At 46.3% G+C, this 19760-nt stretch overlaps 3 protein-coding genes across 3 annotated transcripts in view; 1 reads left to right on the plus strand and 2 right to left on the minus strand.

The window, feature by feature from the left end:
• LOC309564464 (uncharacterized protein) overlaps window positions 1–19760 on the minus strand; it is a gene marked incomplete at both ends in the record, with an annotated part of 826241 nt that overhangs the window by 623808 nt on the left and 182673 nt on the right.
• LOC309564057 (uncharacterized protein) overlaps window positions 1–19760 on the plus strand; it is a gene marked incomplete at its 5' end in the record, with an annotated part of 455352 nt that overhangs the window by 203612 nt on the left and 231980 nt on the right. The gene's annotated exons all lie outside the window — the stretch shown is intronic.
• Window positions 1–19760, minus strand: part of LOC309564066 (uncharacterized protein) — a gene marked incomplete at both ends in the record, with an annotated part of 30261 nt that overhangs the window by 7066 nt on the left and 3435 nt on the right. The window contains 2 exons of the mRNA XM_082268692.1: window positions 13597–14066; window positions 16922–16968. Coding sequence (XP_082124818.1) covers window positions 13597–14066; window positions 16922–16968 — 517 coding nt within the window. The remainder of the gene's footprint in view (window positions 1–13596; window positions 14067–16921; window positions 16969–19760) is intronic.

Genomic DNA, 19760 nt, shown 5'->3' on the forward strand with positions numbered 1-19760 from the left:
GCAAACATGGTAGTTTTTGTTTAGCATAGCCTCCCCACCTTAACCCCAAAGAGCTGGTGTTGAAGGAGGCCCAAAAATTGTAAAGGTGTGCACCTGTGGAACAGGTGCGCAAACATTGTCGTTTTTGTTTTAGCATAGCCTCCCCACCTTAACCCCAAAGAGCTGGTGTTGAAGGAGGCCCAAAAATTGTAAAGGTGTGCACCTGTGGAACAGGTGCGCAAACATGGTAGTTTTTGTTATAACCAAAATGAGGTTCTGTGAACGTAAAGAGAATGAGAGAAGGGTTTGAGGGTGGCACTATGGTCCAGGCTTAAACTGAGGTTTAGCTGCCACATCACAACGATAGCCTAGTCTACAAGGTCTGCATCAGGTGCATCAAAGCTTGATATCCACGACTGATTCATTTTAATGAATGTCAAACGGTCGACTGAGTCGGTGGAGAGTCTCGTTCGATGGTCTGTGACGAATCCTCCTGCTGCGCTGAATGCCCGTTCCGATAGGACACTGGAAGCAGGGCAGGCCAACAACTCCATGGCATACTGGGCCAGTTCTGGCCAGTGGTCTAATCTTGAGACCCAGTATGCCAGTGGATTGGTGTCGTCACATGAAAAGCCCTCTGTGTCACTTTGTGCCCTCACGTAATCGTCCACCATGTGATGCAGATGCTGTCGATGCGATGTGGCAGCTGAGAGGCCTGGGCGGTGAGGACTAAAAAAAGACCGAAAGGCATCCGTCAACCGCACGCCTTCTCCAACGCTCCTCTCGTGACCACCAGTAGAATCCATGGTAGGTTGTCCCCGCCCCTGCACCCTACGGGAGTCGGGGAACGTGTTCACCAGAATCCTCTTGAGACTGTCCTCAAGGGATTTGATCCTGTGGACTCTCTGGGTGCATGGGAAAAGCTCAGAGACTTTACACTTGTACCGGGGGTCAAGTAGGGTGGCTAACCAATAGTGGTCAGTCTCTTTAATGGCCTTGATTCTGGGGTCCTTTCGCAGGCTCTGAAGCATCATGTTTCCCATGCGTCGCAAATTAGCGAAGGCCTGAGAAGCTGACTCCTCGGGGTCACTCAAAACTACATTATCTTGAATGGGCTCCTCCTCCTCCCAGCCACGCACTACTCCAAAGTGTCCCGAGGGAGTCAAACTAGGCCTTGCAGATTGCCGCATGTCTCCCTCCTCCTACTCCTCCTCCTCAAACCCTGCAAAAGTTCCCGCAGAATCGTCCTCCTCCTCCTCCTCTTCCGCCCCTGGATCCTGCTCGTGTAAGGTTCTGGCACTCTCAGTGCCTCCTATCACATCATTTCCGGGTGCTTTCTATCTACCTAGATAGATGAAGCACATATAGGTGTGTTTCCCTTTAAGAGTGCTGACATCATCATGAGGCGCCGGACTGAACAGCTATTTAAATCACCAGCTCTCACTCACATGTGTTCGTTCAACCTGCTTTGTGCCTTGATGCTAACCTGTCTTGAAGCTCTCATGCTTGCAAGCATACCTCGCTGTCGGAACCACGCTGCGCTGATCCCTGTATCCCGCTACCGGATCATCCGCTCTTGACGAACCTCTCCTCTGCTACATTGCTATTAGTGATAAGTACCCCACAGGGGAAACCTCTATAAACCTTCATACTAAAGCTTACACTATCTAGCTCTGCATACTAAGGACTATTATTACATCTGCATTATCTAAGATTGCTAGCTCTTGAGCCTACTACCATCTGCTCTTGCACTGGGTTGGTCTCTCCTGTATGTTCACCTGCTACTCTATCATCTGCTACCATACATGATTGCTAACCTATCTGCATCCCATCTGCTACTATCTTACTTTCAAGAACATTTCCTTTCAAGTGTCTGTCATCTACCATCTCTACCCAACCTGTCTCTTCAGCCTATCATCACTGTGTTACTATATACATAAGTCACTCTAGGAACATCTTATTGAGTGTGTGTATTTACTTGCTGAATTGAGATCCTCCACACATGATGAGTCATTGGGAGTTGGGAATGGTGTCTCAGCGTTTCTCTACATGACTACTGAAGTGGAATATTTCTGCAGCTGTAAATCCACATCATACATAAAAGGCAGGAGCGTTACAGATTGAACGAACCAGATAAAATGGATTCAGCAGAAATGACCACTCAGGTGACACAGTTAACACAACAAGTAACTGCGTTAATACACGCACTTACTGAATTAAAAGAAGACAATCAGGCTCTGACGCAGCAGGTGGCCAGACTGACACAGCCTACTGCTGCTCAACCCCCAGAACCTCTTGTCCTTCTACCAGACAGGTTTGATGGTTCCCGTTCCTCTTTTCTTTTTTTTCGTATGGATTGTGAGCTCCTATTTATCCTTAAGCCCAGGACCTATCATAATGACTTTATTAAAGTGCATGCTGCCATTAATTTGCTTTCTGGCAAAATGAAAACGTGGGCATACCAGAAACTGCAAGAAAAAAGTCCGATCCTAGACAATTGGGAATCATTTGCAATTGCGATGCACTCCCAGTGTCTCCCCTCCCAAAAATCTACTCCTAAACCTGCTCCAGGTAACCGCAGACCCCGGCTACCTAGGGAAAAAAGGAAACCAAATGAATATGGTGATCCTGCCTGGTCATGGTCCAAGCCTGCCTTAAACAGTCAGCCTTGTCACTCTGACACGTCTCATTTGAACCCTGATCCAATAGAGATGGATGAGGAGCCTATGGAGATTGGTGCCGTACATGCTAAGTTGTCCTTACAAAAAAAAAAAGATCACAGGAGAATCTGTGGCCTTTGTTTTTATTGTGGAGAAGGGGGACATTTCATTACATCCTGCCCAACCCGACCCCATAGGCCTAAGGCTCTCCCAATGGAGGCCATGCGAATCCGAACTGTCTTCCCTGAAAAACAGCCTGGAAATTACCAAGGCTGTTGCCAGCCCTGTCCCCGTTCTATATCAGAAAAGGACACCCAGAAATTGGCAGATGTTGGTATAGATACTCCTATTTTTGCAAGCACATTTTTAGCTTCCAATGAAAACATTGAGATTCTTGCACCTGACTGCGTACGCGCTTCTAATGGCACGGTGGTATGTAGGAAGGATCTGAGGATGTTTGAAGAAGCATTGGTTGTTAGGACTACTTCGGATGGTTATGCGTCCGATTCTAGTGAGGGGTTCATGTAGCAGACACCCTAACAACAAGTGATCCGATTCTCATATCGGCAACAAGTGATCCGATTCTCACATCGGTTACCAACCTGATCCGATTTTCATATCGGCAACAAGTGATCCGATTCTCACATCGGTTACCAACCTGATCCGATTTTCATATCGGCAACAAGTGATCCGATTCTCACATCGGTTACCAACCTGATCCGATTCTCGTATCGGCAACAAGTCCTATCCGATTCTCAGATCGGTTACCAACCTGATCCGATTCTCATATCGGCAACAAGTGATCCGATTCTCAGATCGGTTACCAACCTGATCCGATTCTCATATCGGCAACAAGTGATCCGATTCTCACATCGGTTACCAACCTGATCCGATTCTCACATCGGTTACCAACCTGATCCGATTCTCATATCGGCAACAAGTGATCCGATTCTCACATCGGTTACCAACCTGATCCGATTCTCATATCGGCAACAAGTGATCCGATTTTCACATCGGCAACCAGTCTTATCCGATTCTCGTATCGGCAACCAGCCTTATCCGATTCTCGTATCGGCAACCAGCCTTATCCGATTCTCGTATCGGCAACCAGTCTTATCCGATTCTCGTATCGGCAACCAGCCTTATCCGATTCTCGTATCGGCAACCAGTCTTATCCGATTCTCGTATCGGCAACCAGCCTTATCCGATTCTCGTATCGGCAACCAGTCTTATCCGATTCTCGTATCGGCAACCAGTCTTATCCGATTCTCGTATCGGCAACCAGTCTTATCCGATTCTCGTATCGGCAACCAGTATTATCCGATTCTCGTATCGGCAACCAGTATTATCCGATTCTCGTATCGGCAACCAGTCTTTTCCGATTCTCACATCGGCAACCAGCTTTTTCCGATTCTTATATCGACAACCAGCCTTAGAGGCCTTCCGGAGCCGGCCTTACGGGGGGGGTACTGTAAGGTTCTGGCACTCTCAGTGCCTCCTATCACATCATTTCCGGGTGCTTTCCATCTACCTAGATAGATGAAGCACATATAGGTGTGTTTCCCTTTAAGAGTGCTGACATCATCATGAGGCGCCGGACTGAACAGCTATTTAAATCACCAGCTCTCACTCACATGTGTTCGTTCAACCTGCTTTGTGCCTTGATGCTAACCTGTCTTGAAGCTCTCATGCTTGCAAGCATACCTCGCTGTCGGAACCACGCTGCGCTGATCCCTGTATCCCACTACCGGATCATCCGCTCTTGACGAACCTCTCCTCTGCTACATTGCTACTAGTGATAAGTACCCCACAGGGGAAACCTCTATAAACCTTCATACTAAAGCTTACACTATCTAGCTCTGCATACTAAGGACTATTATTACATCTGCATTATCTAAGATTGCTAGCTCTTGAGCCTACTACCATTTGCTCTTGCACTGGGTTGGTCTCTCCCGTATGTTCACCTGTTACTCTATCATCTGCTACCATACATGATTGCTAACCTATCTGCATCCCATCTGCTACTATCTTACTTTCAAGAACATTTCCTTTCAAGTGTCTGTCATCTACCATCTCTACCCAACCTGTCTCTTCAGCCTATCATCACTGTGTTACTATATACATAAGTCACTCTAGGAACATCTTATTGAGTGTGTGTATTTACTTGCTGAATTGAGATCATCCACACATGATGAGTCTTTGGGAGTTGGGAATGGTGTCTCAGCGTTTCTCTACATGACTACTGAAGTGGAATATTTCTGCAGCTGTAAATCCACATCATACATAAAACGCAGGAGCGTTACAGCTCGGGCCTCTGGGAGCTAGGCATAATGGGGTCAGGATTCTCAGGATAAAGGGGGCCTTGAGAGGCAAGGAAGTCCTCCTCTTCCTCCTGCTGCTCTGCCTCCAGTGCCCTGTCCATAATGCCACGCAGAGTGTGCTCCAACAAAAACAGTACCGGTAGGGTGTCACTGATGCATGCGCTGTCCTGGGTGACCATCCTTGTGGCCTCCTCAAATGGCGAGAGGACAGCGCATGCATCCTTAATCAAAAGCCACTGCCGTGGTGAAAAGAGCCAGTGCTGGTGCCATATTCGCATAGGTATTCATTGAGGGCCCTCTGCTGCGTGTACAGGCGCTGCAGCATAGCCAAGGTGGAGTTCCAGCGGGTGGGCATGTCACAGATGAGGCGGTGTACCGGCAGGTGAAACTCGCGCTGTACTTCGGCCAAACGTGCAGTGGCACTGTACGACCGCCTGAAGTGACTGCACACCCTTCTTGCCATCCTTAGCACATCCTGCATTCCCCGGTACGAGTTCAAAAACCGCTGTACCACGAGATTCAGGACATGCGCCAGGCATGGCACATGGGTTAACTTTCCCTGACGAAGGGCGGCCAGGAGGTTTGACCCATTATCAGTAACCACCATCCCTGGCTGCAGCTGGCGTGGTGTCAACCACCTCTGGGCCTGTGCCTGCAGAGCCCCAAGAATCTGAGGGGCAGTGTGCTGCCTGTCCCCTAGACACACAAGCTGCAGCACTGCGTGACACCTTTTGGCCTGAGACATAGAATAGCCCTTTGAACGTTTACGTGGTACCTCATCATATTCAAAGGACCATGCTGCAGAGGAGGGCATGGAGGAGGTAGAGGAGGAGGAGCAGGAGGGGGTAGAAGTGATCGATCTACCCGGATCAGCGACACCACCAGCTGTTTGCAGACGTGGGGGCAACACTGGCTGCAGCACCAGCACCAAGCCCTGGCTACAATCCCTTCCACTGGCAAGCAGTGTCACCCAGTGAGCAGTGACAGAAATGTACCGTCCCTGCCCATGTTTGCTTGACCAAGTGTCATCCGTCAAGTGTATCTTACGGCTGACTGACTTGGCCAGGGACGACACTACATTGCCTTCCACATGTTGGTATAGGGATGGCAGGGCCTTACGGGCAAAGTAATGCCGACTTGGCACCTGCCACTGTGGAACTGCACATTTTGCAAAGTCACGGAAGGGAGCAGACTCTACCAGGTTAAATGGTAATAGTTGCAGAGCCAGTAGTTTAGCCAAACTACTGTTTAGACGCTGGGCATGTGGGTGGCGGGGAGTATACATTGTTTTTCGTTCCAGCATGTGTGGAATCGAAATTTGGCGTCTAGATGTTACAGCTGGTGGTGTGCTGGAGGTAGATGCGACACTGCCTGCTATATCATCATCCCTGTCAGTGAAGGCTGCCAACAGGTGACGAGTGACTATAGCAGGGCCAGGAACAGACTGATGTGCAGGTGGAGCAGGTGGAGCATGAGGAGGAGCGCGAGGAGGACTAGGAGGCCGACTGACCGATCTTTGGCCCTTTTGTGGGTTCTTTAAATGCTCCTGCCAACGGGCCGAGTGGTGGGTTGTCAAATGCCTGTTTAGGCAGCTTGTACCCAGGTGGTTGACATTTTTGCCCCGTTTTATACCCTTCTTACAAATCTTGCAGATCGCAACTGTTTTGTCTGCATGGGATGTCTCAAAAAAGGCCCAGCAAGATGAGGTGTGTATAGTGGCCCGGGAGACAACAGGTGCGGCCTTAGATGGAGCGGGCCGTCTGCTCTCCCCTCTTGTTTGCTCTGGCTCCTCCTCAACCTCAGACCCAACATCTGACTCCATCAAGGACTGAGCATCAGACATGGCCCGGGAGACAACAGGTGCGGGCTTAGATGGAGCGGGCCGTCTGCTCTCCCCTCTTGCTTGGTCTGCCTCCTCCTCAAACTCAGACCCAACATCTGACTCCATAAAGGACTGAGCATCAGGCTGGAGTAGATGGCTGACACTGTGGTCAAACAGCTCAGCTGACTCCTCTGTCATGTCTGAAGTTGGGTCTAAGGGAGGATGTGAGGTGGACATGGACTCATCTGTATTTGTTCTGACAACTGCAGAAGACTGACCACTTTTCTCTGCCTGGGTCACTGTAGTTGCAGATGATGCCGATGATGAGGGTTTGGTCATATAGTCCACCACCTCCTGTACATACTGTGGACGTATAGCTTGGCCACTGCCGGAGAACAATCCAAATGGTGGCCTGGCTGAGGACTGACCACCACGTCCACCCCTGCCTCTAGACACCCTAGAAGCTGTGCCCCTTTCCGCAGCAGGGCCACGTATGCCTTTTCTTGGTCTACCAGGCATATTTGTCACTGATGCGTTGGCAACTGTGTGCGGTGAAAAACGCACACTGCTATGCGACCCACAGTTGTCGATGGATACAGCACAGCAGATGCGTGTCACGCACAGTTGCAAAGGCTTTTGCACAGTGGACCTAACGCTTTGAACAACAGGCGTTAAGTTGTCACTGATGCGTTGGCAACTGTGTGCGGTGAAAAACGCACACTGCTATGCGACCCACAGTTGTCGCTGGATACAGCACAGCAGATGCGTGTCACGCACAGTAGCAAAGCCTTTTGCACAGTGGACCTAACGCTTTGAACAACAGGCGTTAAGTTGTCACTGTATTTTGCTGCCTAGCAAGCACGTACACCTGCTGTGATAGAGCAGCACTGTGCAACGTGCTCACTAAACAGAACCCTCACACTTTCCCTACAGAAACTCAATTATTAAATATAACTAATGTAGTACAAAGTTCCCTAACTACACTAGATATCCCTTTCCTCGCACTAAATAGAAAGCTCCATACAGCAGAAGACTGACACTGTCCTTTAAGTTTTTTTTTTTTTTGTAACTCAAAAAACCAGCACAATCGCTGTATCTAACTACACTGGCTGTAAGCTAAATACAATTCTGCTATATGGAGCTTTAGAACCACTCGATATATAGGAAATGTGTAAAAGGCAAGGGTGACCAGCGCTATGGAGTATGAGGTAGAACAGTGTAGAACGGGTGTAAAGGTGTAAGCAGCCAACAACCAAACCCCGAAGGGTTAAGGATAAAGTGAAATGTGCAAAAAGGGTTGAAACGGCGCTACCTGAAAAGTGATTGATAATATAGTGCAATAATGTGCAAATGCCTTTTAAAAGGAAAGTGACACCGGCAAATAATAAATAACGTGAAAACTAATAATATTCCAAAGGGTTAAAAACCACACATTTCCTTATCAATAACCACAACCGATATGATCTGTTGGTGTGTGGTGAATTTTATCTGTAAAATAATAATAATAGTGCCAACAAGTGAGCAGATATTGTAGTGGGTTTATTCAAATAGTGATACAGTGTAAATCCAACAATATATAATATATAAATCCCTGGTGGTGAAGTGATGGATATAAGTGACCAAAGTGAATACTGAAGTGCTGTATTCCTTAGAAGTGTAGGTGTTGTAGTACCCCTGATGACCACTAAGTGAGGTATATACGACCTGTTCACATGAAGTGGTCCCAAGAGGGGTGGATAGTGGGGTCCTCTCCTTATCCCGCAAGGCACCGGCTGGTAATCTCACGGAAAGAAAAGAAAGGGGAGCCCCATCAAGTAGTATGCAAGGTTAAACCAATGTAGAAAGCAGTAAAAACTCACGGTGAAGCTGCCTCGGATCAGTGTAGAGAGACGCCGGGAAGCTTCCGCGTTCCACGGCTCCCAAGTCCGAGACCGGAAGTGACGTAATGACGCAATGGACCCGCCCTACGCGTTTCGTCAGAGGACGTCTGCTGGAGCGGCGTCACCACCACGCACTCCCGGAATCTTTATAGCCAGCCGATGTCATAGCAACCAAACGGCTACCCGCGGCCATCTTGGTGCTCCTCAATGAACTGCCGGACGTGCGCCATCTTGCTCACCCACTCCACAAGATGATTCCGCACGGCGTTCGGACATGTTAAGCAATTTACATACGGCTGCTATATTTCACATCATGCGCAAAGCAGCTTTCACCAGATACCTACACGGAACTAGTCTGATTCATGTGAAGCAAAACGTATTATTTAAAAAAGAAAAAAGAAAAAATGTATGTGAAAAACTTTTAACTTTAATGTAATTCCAAAAATAAAAAAGGATAAAGGAATAAAAATCTTTATTTTCCAAATCTTGTGTTCTAATCTCCCCGGGAGTGGACAAACATCCCATGCTCCTTCATTTATGTGAGAGCACCCCCTAGTGTGTATGGATATATTACCTCTTATTACACATCTTTTGAGATATTTTGTTTATAGCGGGGAGGGAGTTTACTCAAGTAAAATAAGGTAAAAATATATACAATATATGTAAAAAATATATAAAAAATATATAAAAAACTTTTTAAAATTTATATTTGTGTTAAAAACAGAGGAATTTTATATTGATAAAAGAGAGGAATTCTTTAATATTTATTGGTGAGAAGGATGTTGGACGAGAAGGTTCAGATGGGATCATACTGTATAAAAAATTCTGATATAAGAATAGTGTTTCAGAGAGTAAGTAAAGTCCGAAGGGGTCGCCTGGATAAGTTAATTAAAAATCTATTTTAAATACTAATAACCAAGTGAGGGATTAAAGAAGGAGGCCGTGGAACGCGGAAGCTTCCCGGCGTCTCTCTACACTGATCCGAGGCAGCTTCACCGTGAGTTTTTACTGCTTTCTACATTGGTTTAACCTCGCATACTACTTGATGGGGCTCCCCTTTCTTTTCTTTCCGTGAGATTACCAGCCGGTGCCTTGCGGGATAAGGAGAGGACCCCACTATCCACCCCTCTTGGGACCACTTCATGTGAACAGGTCGTATATACCTCACTTAGTGGTCATCAGGGGTACTACAACACCTACACTTCTAAGGAATACAGCACTTCAGTATTCACTTTGGTCACTTATATCCATCACTTCACCACCAGGGATTTATATATTATATATTGTTGGATTTACACTGTATCACTATTTGAATAAACCCACTACAATATTTGCTCACTTGTTGGCACTATTATTATTATTTTACAGATAAAATTCACCACACACCAACAGATCATATCGGTTGTGGTTATTGATAAGGAAATGTGTGGTTTTTAACCCTTTGGAATATTATTAGTTTTCACGTTATTTATTATTTGCCGGTGTCACTTTCCTTTTAAAAGGCATTTGCACATTATTGCACTATATTATCAATCACTTTTCAGGTAGCGCCGTTTCAACCCTTTTTGCACATTTCATATAGGAAATGTAGTGTAGCAAAGCAGGAGTCAGAGAACTGCTTCCACTCTCTTCAACAGGCTCTGTATCACTGTGCTAGGGGTTAGGCGGGGCTATCTATATAGTGTGGGGCGTATTCCCTCCTGATTGGCCTCTGGTCCCCGTAGTCACTCCAGTCACGTTCCTAGGAGACTCCTGCCCCCTCATTGGCTTTTGCAGACATTTCTGGTCCAATCACGGGCTTTTAAAGCCCAGTTCCTGTCCCAGTGCATTTTGGGCGGTTCTGGTGGCCGAATACCGAACTTTTACCGCAAAAAGTTCGGTATTCGGCCGAATATCGAACATCCAATGTTCGGGTCGAACCGATGGTCGACCCGAACAGTTCGATCATCCCTAGTCTTGAAGAGGCAAGGTTCACTGAGTTCCTTCAGCTACAAAGGGACTTGTTCATCCCATACAGGTGCTTTATGGTCCTGCAGATGATCTGCGATACAGTTCTATTGAGAGAGTTGTCCTCACCTGTGAACAGTTATTTGGAGAATCCCACTAAATCCCTTCTCTTATCCAAAAAAAAATGCGAAACTACAGATGATCACAAGGAACCACTGTCATATGTGTGGACTTTAAGGGCACAGCATGAGACAGATAACAACTACATGGATTTATCCTAAAATAACATTTATTGATTTATCTAAAACCAGATCTCAATAAAATGAGGAAACTGGCCCCAAACTGAGCTCAGCTCGTACACAGGAGATCAATGTCTCCTACTAATTTCACTCATGTACATCATACATATATAAGGATAAGTTGGTATATATCATAAGGTTCGTGTAGGTATAGATATTTCCTCTGTTCACAGGTCAACACATTTCGCACAAGGCTTTTTCAGGACCATGAAGATGTACAGACAGTTTTCTCTTATAAACAGACTAGATATTAGTGTTTCATAAACATAGAACATAATCTGTATTTATGTACATCATAATAAATACAAACATGGCTTACTAGCACACGGCCTTCCTTCCAACCCCCAACAAACTAACCCGACCTGGAGCGGACACAGGGGGGAAAATTGGTCAAAATGTGTTGTATATATAGGTATCGGTCCTGATGATCCTAGGTACAAGATAAAATAGATATGTGTAGTAGTGTGAGGAGTAATTACATTCTCTATTCTATATCTATTCATACAGAAAGGAGGAAGGATAATCACCTTATGAGGATAGCAGGTTGGTATACACCGGATGGAGTTTATACTCCCATAATATGTGGGTGTCTCTCTCTATAGGGGTCACCTAGGTATATGATCAAAGCCCATCTTGTTTATGACTCATAGTTAGTGTACTCTTATCTTTAATAAGGTAGGTTTCAGCCTACCTGTAGGTTAGGTATATCTCTTGGATATACTTACCGCCCCTTACCTATGTAAGAAATGTCAAATGGAGGAGGAGTCTGCAGTAGTTATTTTTTAATAAAGGATTTTTCAAAAATTGTGTGTGTGTTCTTATTACTTCTTGACACTTTTTTGGTGAATAGGTACGGGAAATATGTTCCAGATACTCATTTACATGGTGGGCAGAGCTGGGGGGCCCCCTTGGTAAAAGAGGCTTTCAGATTACAACAAGCCCCCTGCCTGCAGACCCCCACAAGCACAGGCCACGGTTGTGGGGAAGAGGCCCATGTCTCCATCAACATGGGGTGAGGTGCTTTGGAGTGGGGTGGGGGGGGACAGAGCTTCCCCAAATCACCCACCCACCTATGTTGGAGGACATGTGGCCTGGTATTGTTAAGGAGAGGGGGGCCCTCACTCATCCCTCCCACTTTCTTGACCTGCCAGGCTGCATCCCGGGATAAAGGGTCTGGCATGGATTTTAGGGGAGAACCCATGCTGTTTTTTATTTATTTTTTTACATTTTGGCCCCCGAAGGGCCTGATATGGAATGGAGGGGGGGGGGGGGGTGGACAACGCCATTTTTTTCTATTGCCGCCATTCTTTTCTTTCCATTCATCTGTCAGTGGGGAAGCCCGCTGACAGCTGATGAATCATGGTTGTTAAGGATGCGGGCGACCGGCTTCCCGGCTTGCTGCTTAACAACCAGCTATTTCTTCACACAGAATTTGCATCGGTCGATCGTTTTTTGACTGATCCGAATTTGAATCGTTCTAAAAAGTTACATAGTTAGGGAGGTTGAAAAAAGACATCAGTCCATCCAGTTCAACCTATGATGAGTGTGTGTGTTTGCTGTTGACCGTACATTGTATTCCCCTGTATGTTGTACATTGTATACCGCTGTATGTTGTACATTGTATACCCCTGTATGTTGTGGTCTTTAAGGTGCCCATCTAATAGTTTTTTGAAACTATCGATGCTCCCTGCTGAAGGTGGAATTCGTTAGAAAATGAATAAACAAAACAAATTTTAACAGATTTCAAAGAAATTCATTACAATTTCATTTGGAGATTTTGATACATCCGAATCTAGGAATAACCAAAAATTTGTCGGAATTTGTATTCGCACCGAAACGAATTTCAAGTGTCTAACACTTAATGGCCACCCGCTCACAGCTGGGCTCCCAGCCAATGCAAATGGCCGCCGATGGCATGGTCCACTCTCCAGGCATGGATCCCCTACATATGTGTGCCATAACACCACCCCGCTGATAGCTGGGGACTCAATGACCACTCAAGCTCCTGACATCCCGCACAGCTGCCCAGCACCAGACCCGCCCACCAATACTTCCAATAGGTAGGAAAACTTCATACAAAAATGGTCCTATAAGTGAGGAGGACAAAAAAGGAACGCAGCCATTGGCTTATCCTGAACATTTATGGGGGTTGGGTCTTATGGGGGGAGGAACGAGGGCGGGGCTACCCAAACGTATGCTGCCATGGACATCTGTCAGGAAAGCACATTATGGCCACTAGATGGAACTGACCATTATAGGAAATCCCAATTCACCATGACTGGGGGAATGCGGGTCACATTTCATCAACACATTTATAACAACCAGACCTGTAAGTGTTTGTGAAATCTTCCCGCACAAAATGTACTCAGCAATGGAGTATATCTCAGGTGTATATCAGGGTGTGCTTCTTCCCCACATGTCCACCAACATTCATATAGAAGACATTTCCCGCACTCAAGGCACTAAGTAGAAAGTTCATTCTCCTCCGTGTGAGATCTCTGATGTGTGGAAAGATGGGACTTCTGTGCAAAACATTTCCCGCACTCAGGACAGCAATACGGCTTCTCACCAGTGTGAGATCTCTGATGTTTGGAAAGATGAGACTTCTGTGTAAAACATTTCGCGCACTCAGGACAGGAATACGGCTTCTCACCCGTGTGAGATCTCTGATGTCTGTAAAGATTGGACTTCTGTATAAAACATTTCCCGCACGCAGGACAGGAATACGACTTCTCACCCGTGTGAGATCTCTGATGCTTGGAAAGAGTGGACTTCTCTGAAAAACATTTCCCGCATTCAGGACAGGAATACGGCTTCTCACCAGTGTGCAATCTCTGATGTGTGGAAAGAGAAGAACTCTGTGCAAAACATTTCCCACACTCAGGACAGGAATACGGCCTCTCACCAGTGTGCGATCTCTGATGTGTGGAAAGAGTGGATTTGCATGAAAAACATTTCCCGCACTCAGGACAGGAATAAGGCTTCTCACCAGTGTGTAATATCTGATGTTTGGAAAGAGTGAACTTCCGCGAAAAACATTTTCCACACTCAGGACAGGAATACGGCTTCTCACCAGTGTGAGATCTCTGATGTTTGGAAAGATAGGACTTCTCTGAAAAACATTTCCCGCACTCAGGACAGGAATACGGCTTCTCACCTGTATGCGATCTCTGATGTGTGGAAAGAGCGGACATATGTGCAAAACGTTTCCCACACGCAGGACAGGAATATGGCCTCCCACTATTGTGAGATCTCTGATGTGTGGAAAAAGTGGATTTGCATGAAAAACATTTCCCGCACTCAGGACAGGAATACGGCTGCTTACCAGGGTGAAAACTCTGATGTCTGGAAAGATTGAACTTCTGTGCAAAACATTTCCCGCACTCAGGACAGGAATACGGCTTTTCACCGGTGTGAGATTTTTTATGCACATTAAGATTGCCTTTCAAACGGAAACTCTTCCCGCACTCAGAACAGGAGAACCTCTTATCTGTTGTAAGTACGGCACTGTCCCTCACAGTTTGAGGTTCCTCAGGATAAGAGGAATACGATGGTCCGGCACCGTCCCTCACAGTCTGAGGTTCCTCAGGATAAGAGGAATACGATGGTCCATCTACACTGCGTGGTGCCGGATGGACATTTGAGGTAGCCGGGTTTTCTCCTGGACTATACTGTGTGATGTCCTCATCTTCTACTTTACAGCCTGGAGACAAAGTGAGACAATCCTCTGAGGTTTTCCTCATCTCCCGTCCATGTACTAAAATAGAAATACAAAGATTATTACTAGACATCAGTAGATTGGTTCCCCTAAACCAGGACTCCGCCCACATCAGACAGCTTTGTCTCAGAGGATCTTACAGTTCCACCCTCCAGGTAACTAGTAAATGGGTCCTCTGATCTCCTACCAGTTCATTTCTTTATTCATGGACCTTAGTCAGAGAGTGAGGAAACAACGAGACAGTGATGAGGGGATTATAGGACGAGTGTCCCCTCCCCCTCTATCACTCATTGCCATCTTCCCAACACAAGAAGTCCCGCACTTCCTTATTTAGTCCATGATTTAGTCATGAATAACAGCGGGGCTGAGCCCCACCAGAGGTCAGAGAGTGAGGATGGGGGGAGAACAACCAAGATGAAGACTGGACTGATCCTGAAGACCATATATATCTCTGGGGAAGTCCAATCAGGATGCAACGCATCAGATGGGAGTGGTTTGAGGACATCATCACGTTAGGCGGAGTGCCCTCAAGTTACACTGAGACTGATGCTTGGGGAATCTGCAGTGATTGTGTTTATTCAAAGCTGGATTGCTTTTTCAACCTTGTGAGTGAGCACTATAAAGTGTCTCTTTATCTCTAGTAGCCAGAGCTGGCTACCTAAAGAGGAGGCTCCGCCTACATGTACCTGAAGGTGTGTGATTTCATGCTGGGTGTGTCCTCTTGGTATGGAGCAATGGGGTCCATCTGAAGAGGTGAGAGTACACCTGGAATTGCAGGGTGGTGCACTGTCAGCTTATTCTCCGTGACACCAGAAGGGTGGATTTGTGGCTCATTCATGTTTACTGTGGATTGTAAAACTGTTTGCGACCGTTCACCAGTGTGCGTGTCTTTTCATGTCTTTTCTTCAAGTGTTTGTGTGTTTGTGTGTAACAGTGTGTGCATTGTATAGATAGAATATACACGGCTCAATAAAAATGAAAGGAACTCAGTGACTTGGGTGTGAGACTATACAGACATATCCCTCCACCCGGCACAGCCAGCAAATAACAGAGCAAGTAACCCCGGGAGAATTCTTCTGTCAGAGATCTTGCTAGACCCGGGCATGGGACAGAAGACCCAAGGTACATACCCCAGGTGTCTAGGCTGAGCAACATCTATGGTGAACATCAATATTTTACTGCCAGCTGAACCCCAGAATCTCCATAAATCCAGTCTAGAGACATAAATTGTGTCTGCAGCACAGAGAAGGAAGATTATCTGAGAGAAATACAGGAATACAGGATGGGGAACACAGCTCAGGAAAGTGACCAGGGTATTACAGGCTGATATCACCCAGTCCCCGCCCTACTCTGGACCAATCAGTGAGCAGTATGGGTGGAGGAATGTATTTAATGTTAATGACCCACCTGTGCTGATCTCTGTAGGAGTGTCCTCCTCTATAAATGTCCCCGTTATTCCATCCTCCTCCATAGACTGCTGATCATCCCTCACATACGTCTCTTCTTCTTCTTCTTTAACCTCAAATTCTATATCGATTGGATCTCCACTCTAAACCAAGAAAATGAGAGAAAATATCATCTGGAAGATATAAGCTTACATAAAAAACACACACATCCCCTCCACAAGTCCATGTTCTAGATACTCCATCCCACCAACCTTGTAATAGTGAGGGATGGTGTGACCTTCCTGTGTGGAATCCCGGGAAAACAGAGGACGGGGACATCTCTCTGGTGGGTTTCTGGTATTAGGTGGCTCCATCATATTCTTGTGTCCTTCTGAAACCTCCTCCATCACTCCATACTCCTCATCCTCCTCTTTATATTCTTCTTTTACAACAATATTATCCTTGGAGTTTTCATTCTGAAAGATATAATAAAATATTCATTGTAAAAAAACACGATTGCTTATAAATCATAACTACCAATAATTATCAGACATCTACCTGATGATGGTGAGGGTTGGTGTGACCTTCCTGTGTGGAATCCCAGGAATACAGAGGACGGGGACATCTCTCTGGTGGGTTTCTGTAGCTGGGTGACTCCACCATGGTGTCCTGGTACAGATCTTTGTGTACTTCCTCTATGACCCCATCCTCATCATCCTCCTCTTTTATTTCGTCTTTAACCTCAACTTTAGAATCTCTCAGGTTTCCACTCTGAATATATAATAAAAATGACATCAATGTAACAATGCAGATAATGTACAGATCCTAATGATACTATCAGTGATTGTTCCTCATCTACCTGATGATGGTGAGGGATGGTGTGACCTTCCTGTGTGGAATCCCAGGAATACAGAGGATGGGGACATCTCTCTGGTGGGTTCCCATTGCTGGAACCATCTGTAGGAAAAAAATAACAGTTCAGGAATGTAGTCAAAAACAGAATCCGGGATTTGCATTCCAGAGCAGGTAATCAGAGGAGCCGGGGTCAAGAAACCAGAAGTCAGCATAGTCAGGAGAAAAAATTAGGAATGGGAAGAGAAGTCAGCCAGGGCAAGTAATACACAGAAACACACTGGAGATCATAGACCAAGCAAAGGGAAGGAGGAAATGAGCTCAGCTGCTTCAAAAGCAAAAAAGGGGCTGGCTGTAGGCTGGACTAATGAGGCAGGAAATGGTAACCAGGTGAGTCATTGTGGTAACAAGCGGCTGGTAGTTACCCGACAGCTAAGCAGCTTCTGAACACTGAAAGAAAAGAGCAGCTTGCTAACTATCTGGAGCCCAGCCCTGACAGTACCCTCTTCCCCAACAATCCCTCCCCCTTGGGGGAGCACCAGACTTGAGGGAAAAACATATATGGAAAGCCTGGAGCAGGGCAGGAGCATTTACATCCGAGGATGAGACCCAAGAGCGTTCCCCTGGACCGTAACCCCTCGGTGAACTGGATATCCTATGTTCCCACTAAACCTACGGGAGTCAATGATAGATTGTAGGGCTGGGCGATAAATCGATTTAATCGATTCATCGATTTTTTAGTTTGGAATGATTTTTTTTTTTAAACTCGAGTTTTTTTCTACAATACTTTTTTCTGCCTCGGACCACCGCCGCGCCTGGATGTGACGTCAGCTGCGGGGCGGGCGGTGCGTCTGTACAGGCTGCGGGCTTTTAGCGTGCTGTGCGGATCCCGGAAGCGCTCGGCTCATTGGTTGGCGTGAAGTGACACGTAGCTGAGAGGCGAGGGACATGTTGGTTGCGATGTCTGTTGTACTGCGCATGCGCTACTCCTGGTGAACCGGTATGGCGGCGGTTCAGGATGACGGCGGTCCTCAGTGGTCGTTGGATATGGAATCCATCAGACTGGAAATCCAGAGACAAGACCCCACCGTGATCTCTGTAATCGTGGCCCTTGTGGTTGTGCTGGTCAGCCTGGGTGAGTTCTCAATCTTCTGTGTTCTATACAGGAGTGTCAGGATACATGTGTCAGTGTACCAAGGGAGGAATGTATGGGGGGCGCAGGGAGCATCGTGACGATACAATTACCTCATATATGTACTAATAGGCTTTTATTTCTTTATTTTATTTTACATATTTTAATTACTTTTTTTTTTTTTTTTATTTAACTTTATTACTATGACAAAGGAAGAAACACATCCCTTAGGATAGCTTGGGCAATGACAGGTACTCTTTATTGAGACATAAGACCCCTAACATCTCCCCTGCAATTCATCTGGTGAAACACTGATCGTGTTTGTAGCAGCCAGGAAATGATGGCACCAAAATCAGAAGTGATGAAATCCTTGTCACTGCCAGCCTCTCACCATAGAGGAGATCAGGGTACGGATGTTCCGTCATCCTCTCTATGGGCAACTGATCCAAACAGTTACAGAGGGCCCGGCTCCCTGAGGGAATGGCAGAGCTGGCAACAGCTGTGGGTGGGCCCTTTCCAAGCACTTTAAAGCCACAGATAATCGTACGAAAAAAATCACATTCAAATTGATCGCATGATAATCTGATCGTTAGTGCACAGCTTTTAACAGCCAATCACAACATTTCGCCCCAAAAAATCCGAAGGGACAAACACGAAAACTTTTGTTGTGTGATAGCCTAGCGAACATTTAATCAGTACAGTATGTGATCAGAAACACGAAAATAACCCGAAAAAAGCCTGGCTGCCATTAGTTTTGTTTTGCACTATCCGATACGTAGCTACGCAACCAGGAAGCTTTTCCAGGATCGTACCAAAAAAAAAAAAAAAATCATATGTTTAGTGCGCAACTGCGCATTGTTGAATTTGATACTAGTATCATGCAACAAAATGCGAACGATAAGTTGCCCGATTATCTGATCATGTTTATTAGCCAAGGTTCACAGTAGATGCGGTCTGAATTCTCAGCGGATTCGGGACCGCATCTACGTCACCCGTTCATGTGAACTAATTGCGGAGTGTATCCTAATGACACCCTGCAATCAGTTTACAAAACACATTGCGATTTGCAGAATCAAGTTGCTAGGTACCTATCCTATCACAGCCCCTGGCCTGTACAGACGCACCGCCCGCTTCCTCTCTCGGCAGCTGACGTCACATCCAGGCCGGGTTGACTGTACCTATCACAGCTCGCCGCAGCCCCGGCCTGTACAGACGCACCGCCCGCCCCGCAGCTGATGTCACATCCAGGCGCGGCGGTGGTCCATCAGAGTCAGACACACATATACAGCGCTTCTCCTTCTCCTCAGTCCTCCCTCCAGACTCTGCAGTCATTTTTTAAGTGCATTGGAAAAAAAATCGAAAATCTAATCGAAACTCGAATTTTTCTTTAAAAATCGAAGATCTTTTTTTTAGGCAAAATCGCCCAGCCCTAATAGATTGTATCTCATATTCCATGTGGTTGTGAACCTTAATCGGGCGAAGGCATGGTACTGAGGTGATATAGCAATAACACGTAAGGAAACATGGAATACGTTGTAAATACGAACGTTGGAAGGAAGATCTAATGTGAAGGCCACCATGTTAGCCTTATAGAGTATGCGGAAAGGCCCAATATATCGAGGTGCCAGTTTTAGTGAGGGAACACAGAATTAGAGGTAATGGGAAGACAGCCAGACCCTCTCCCCCACTTGGTAGGAGGGTGAAGGTAGGCATCGGCGGCCAGCATGGTTTGTACCTCTCTCTGGAGTGTTGCAATTATTCCTGG

Source organism: Pelophylax lessonae (genome assembly GCF_965119305.1).
Source record: "Pelophylax lessonae genome assembly, chromosome: 9".
NCBI classification, from domain to species: Eukaryota; Metazoa; Chordata; class Amphibia; order Anura; family Ranidae; genus Pelophylax; species Pelophylax lessonae.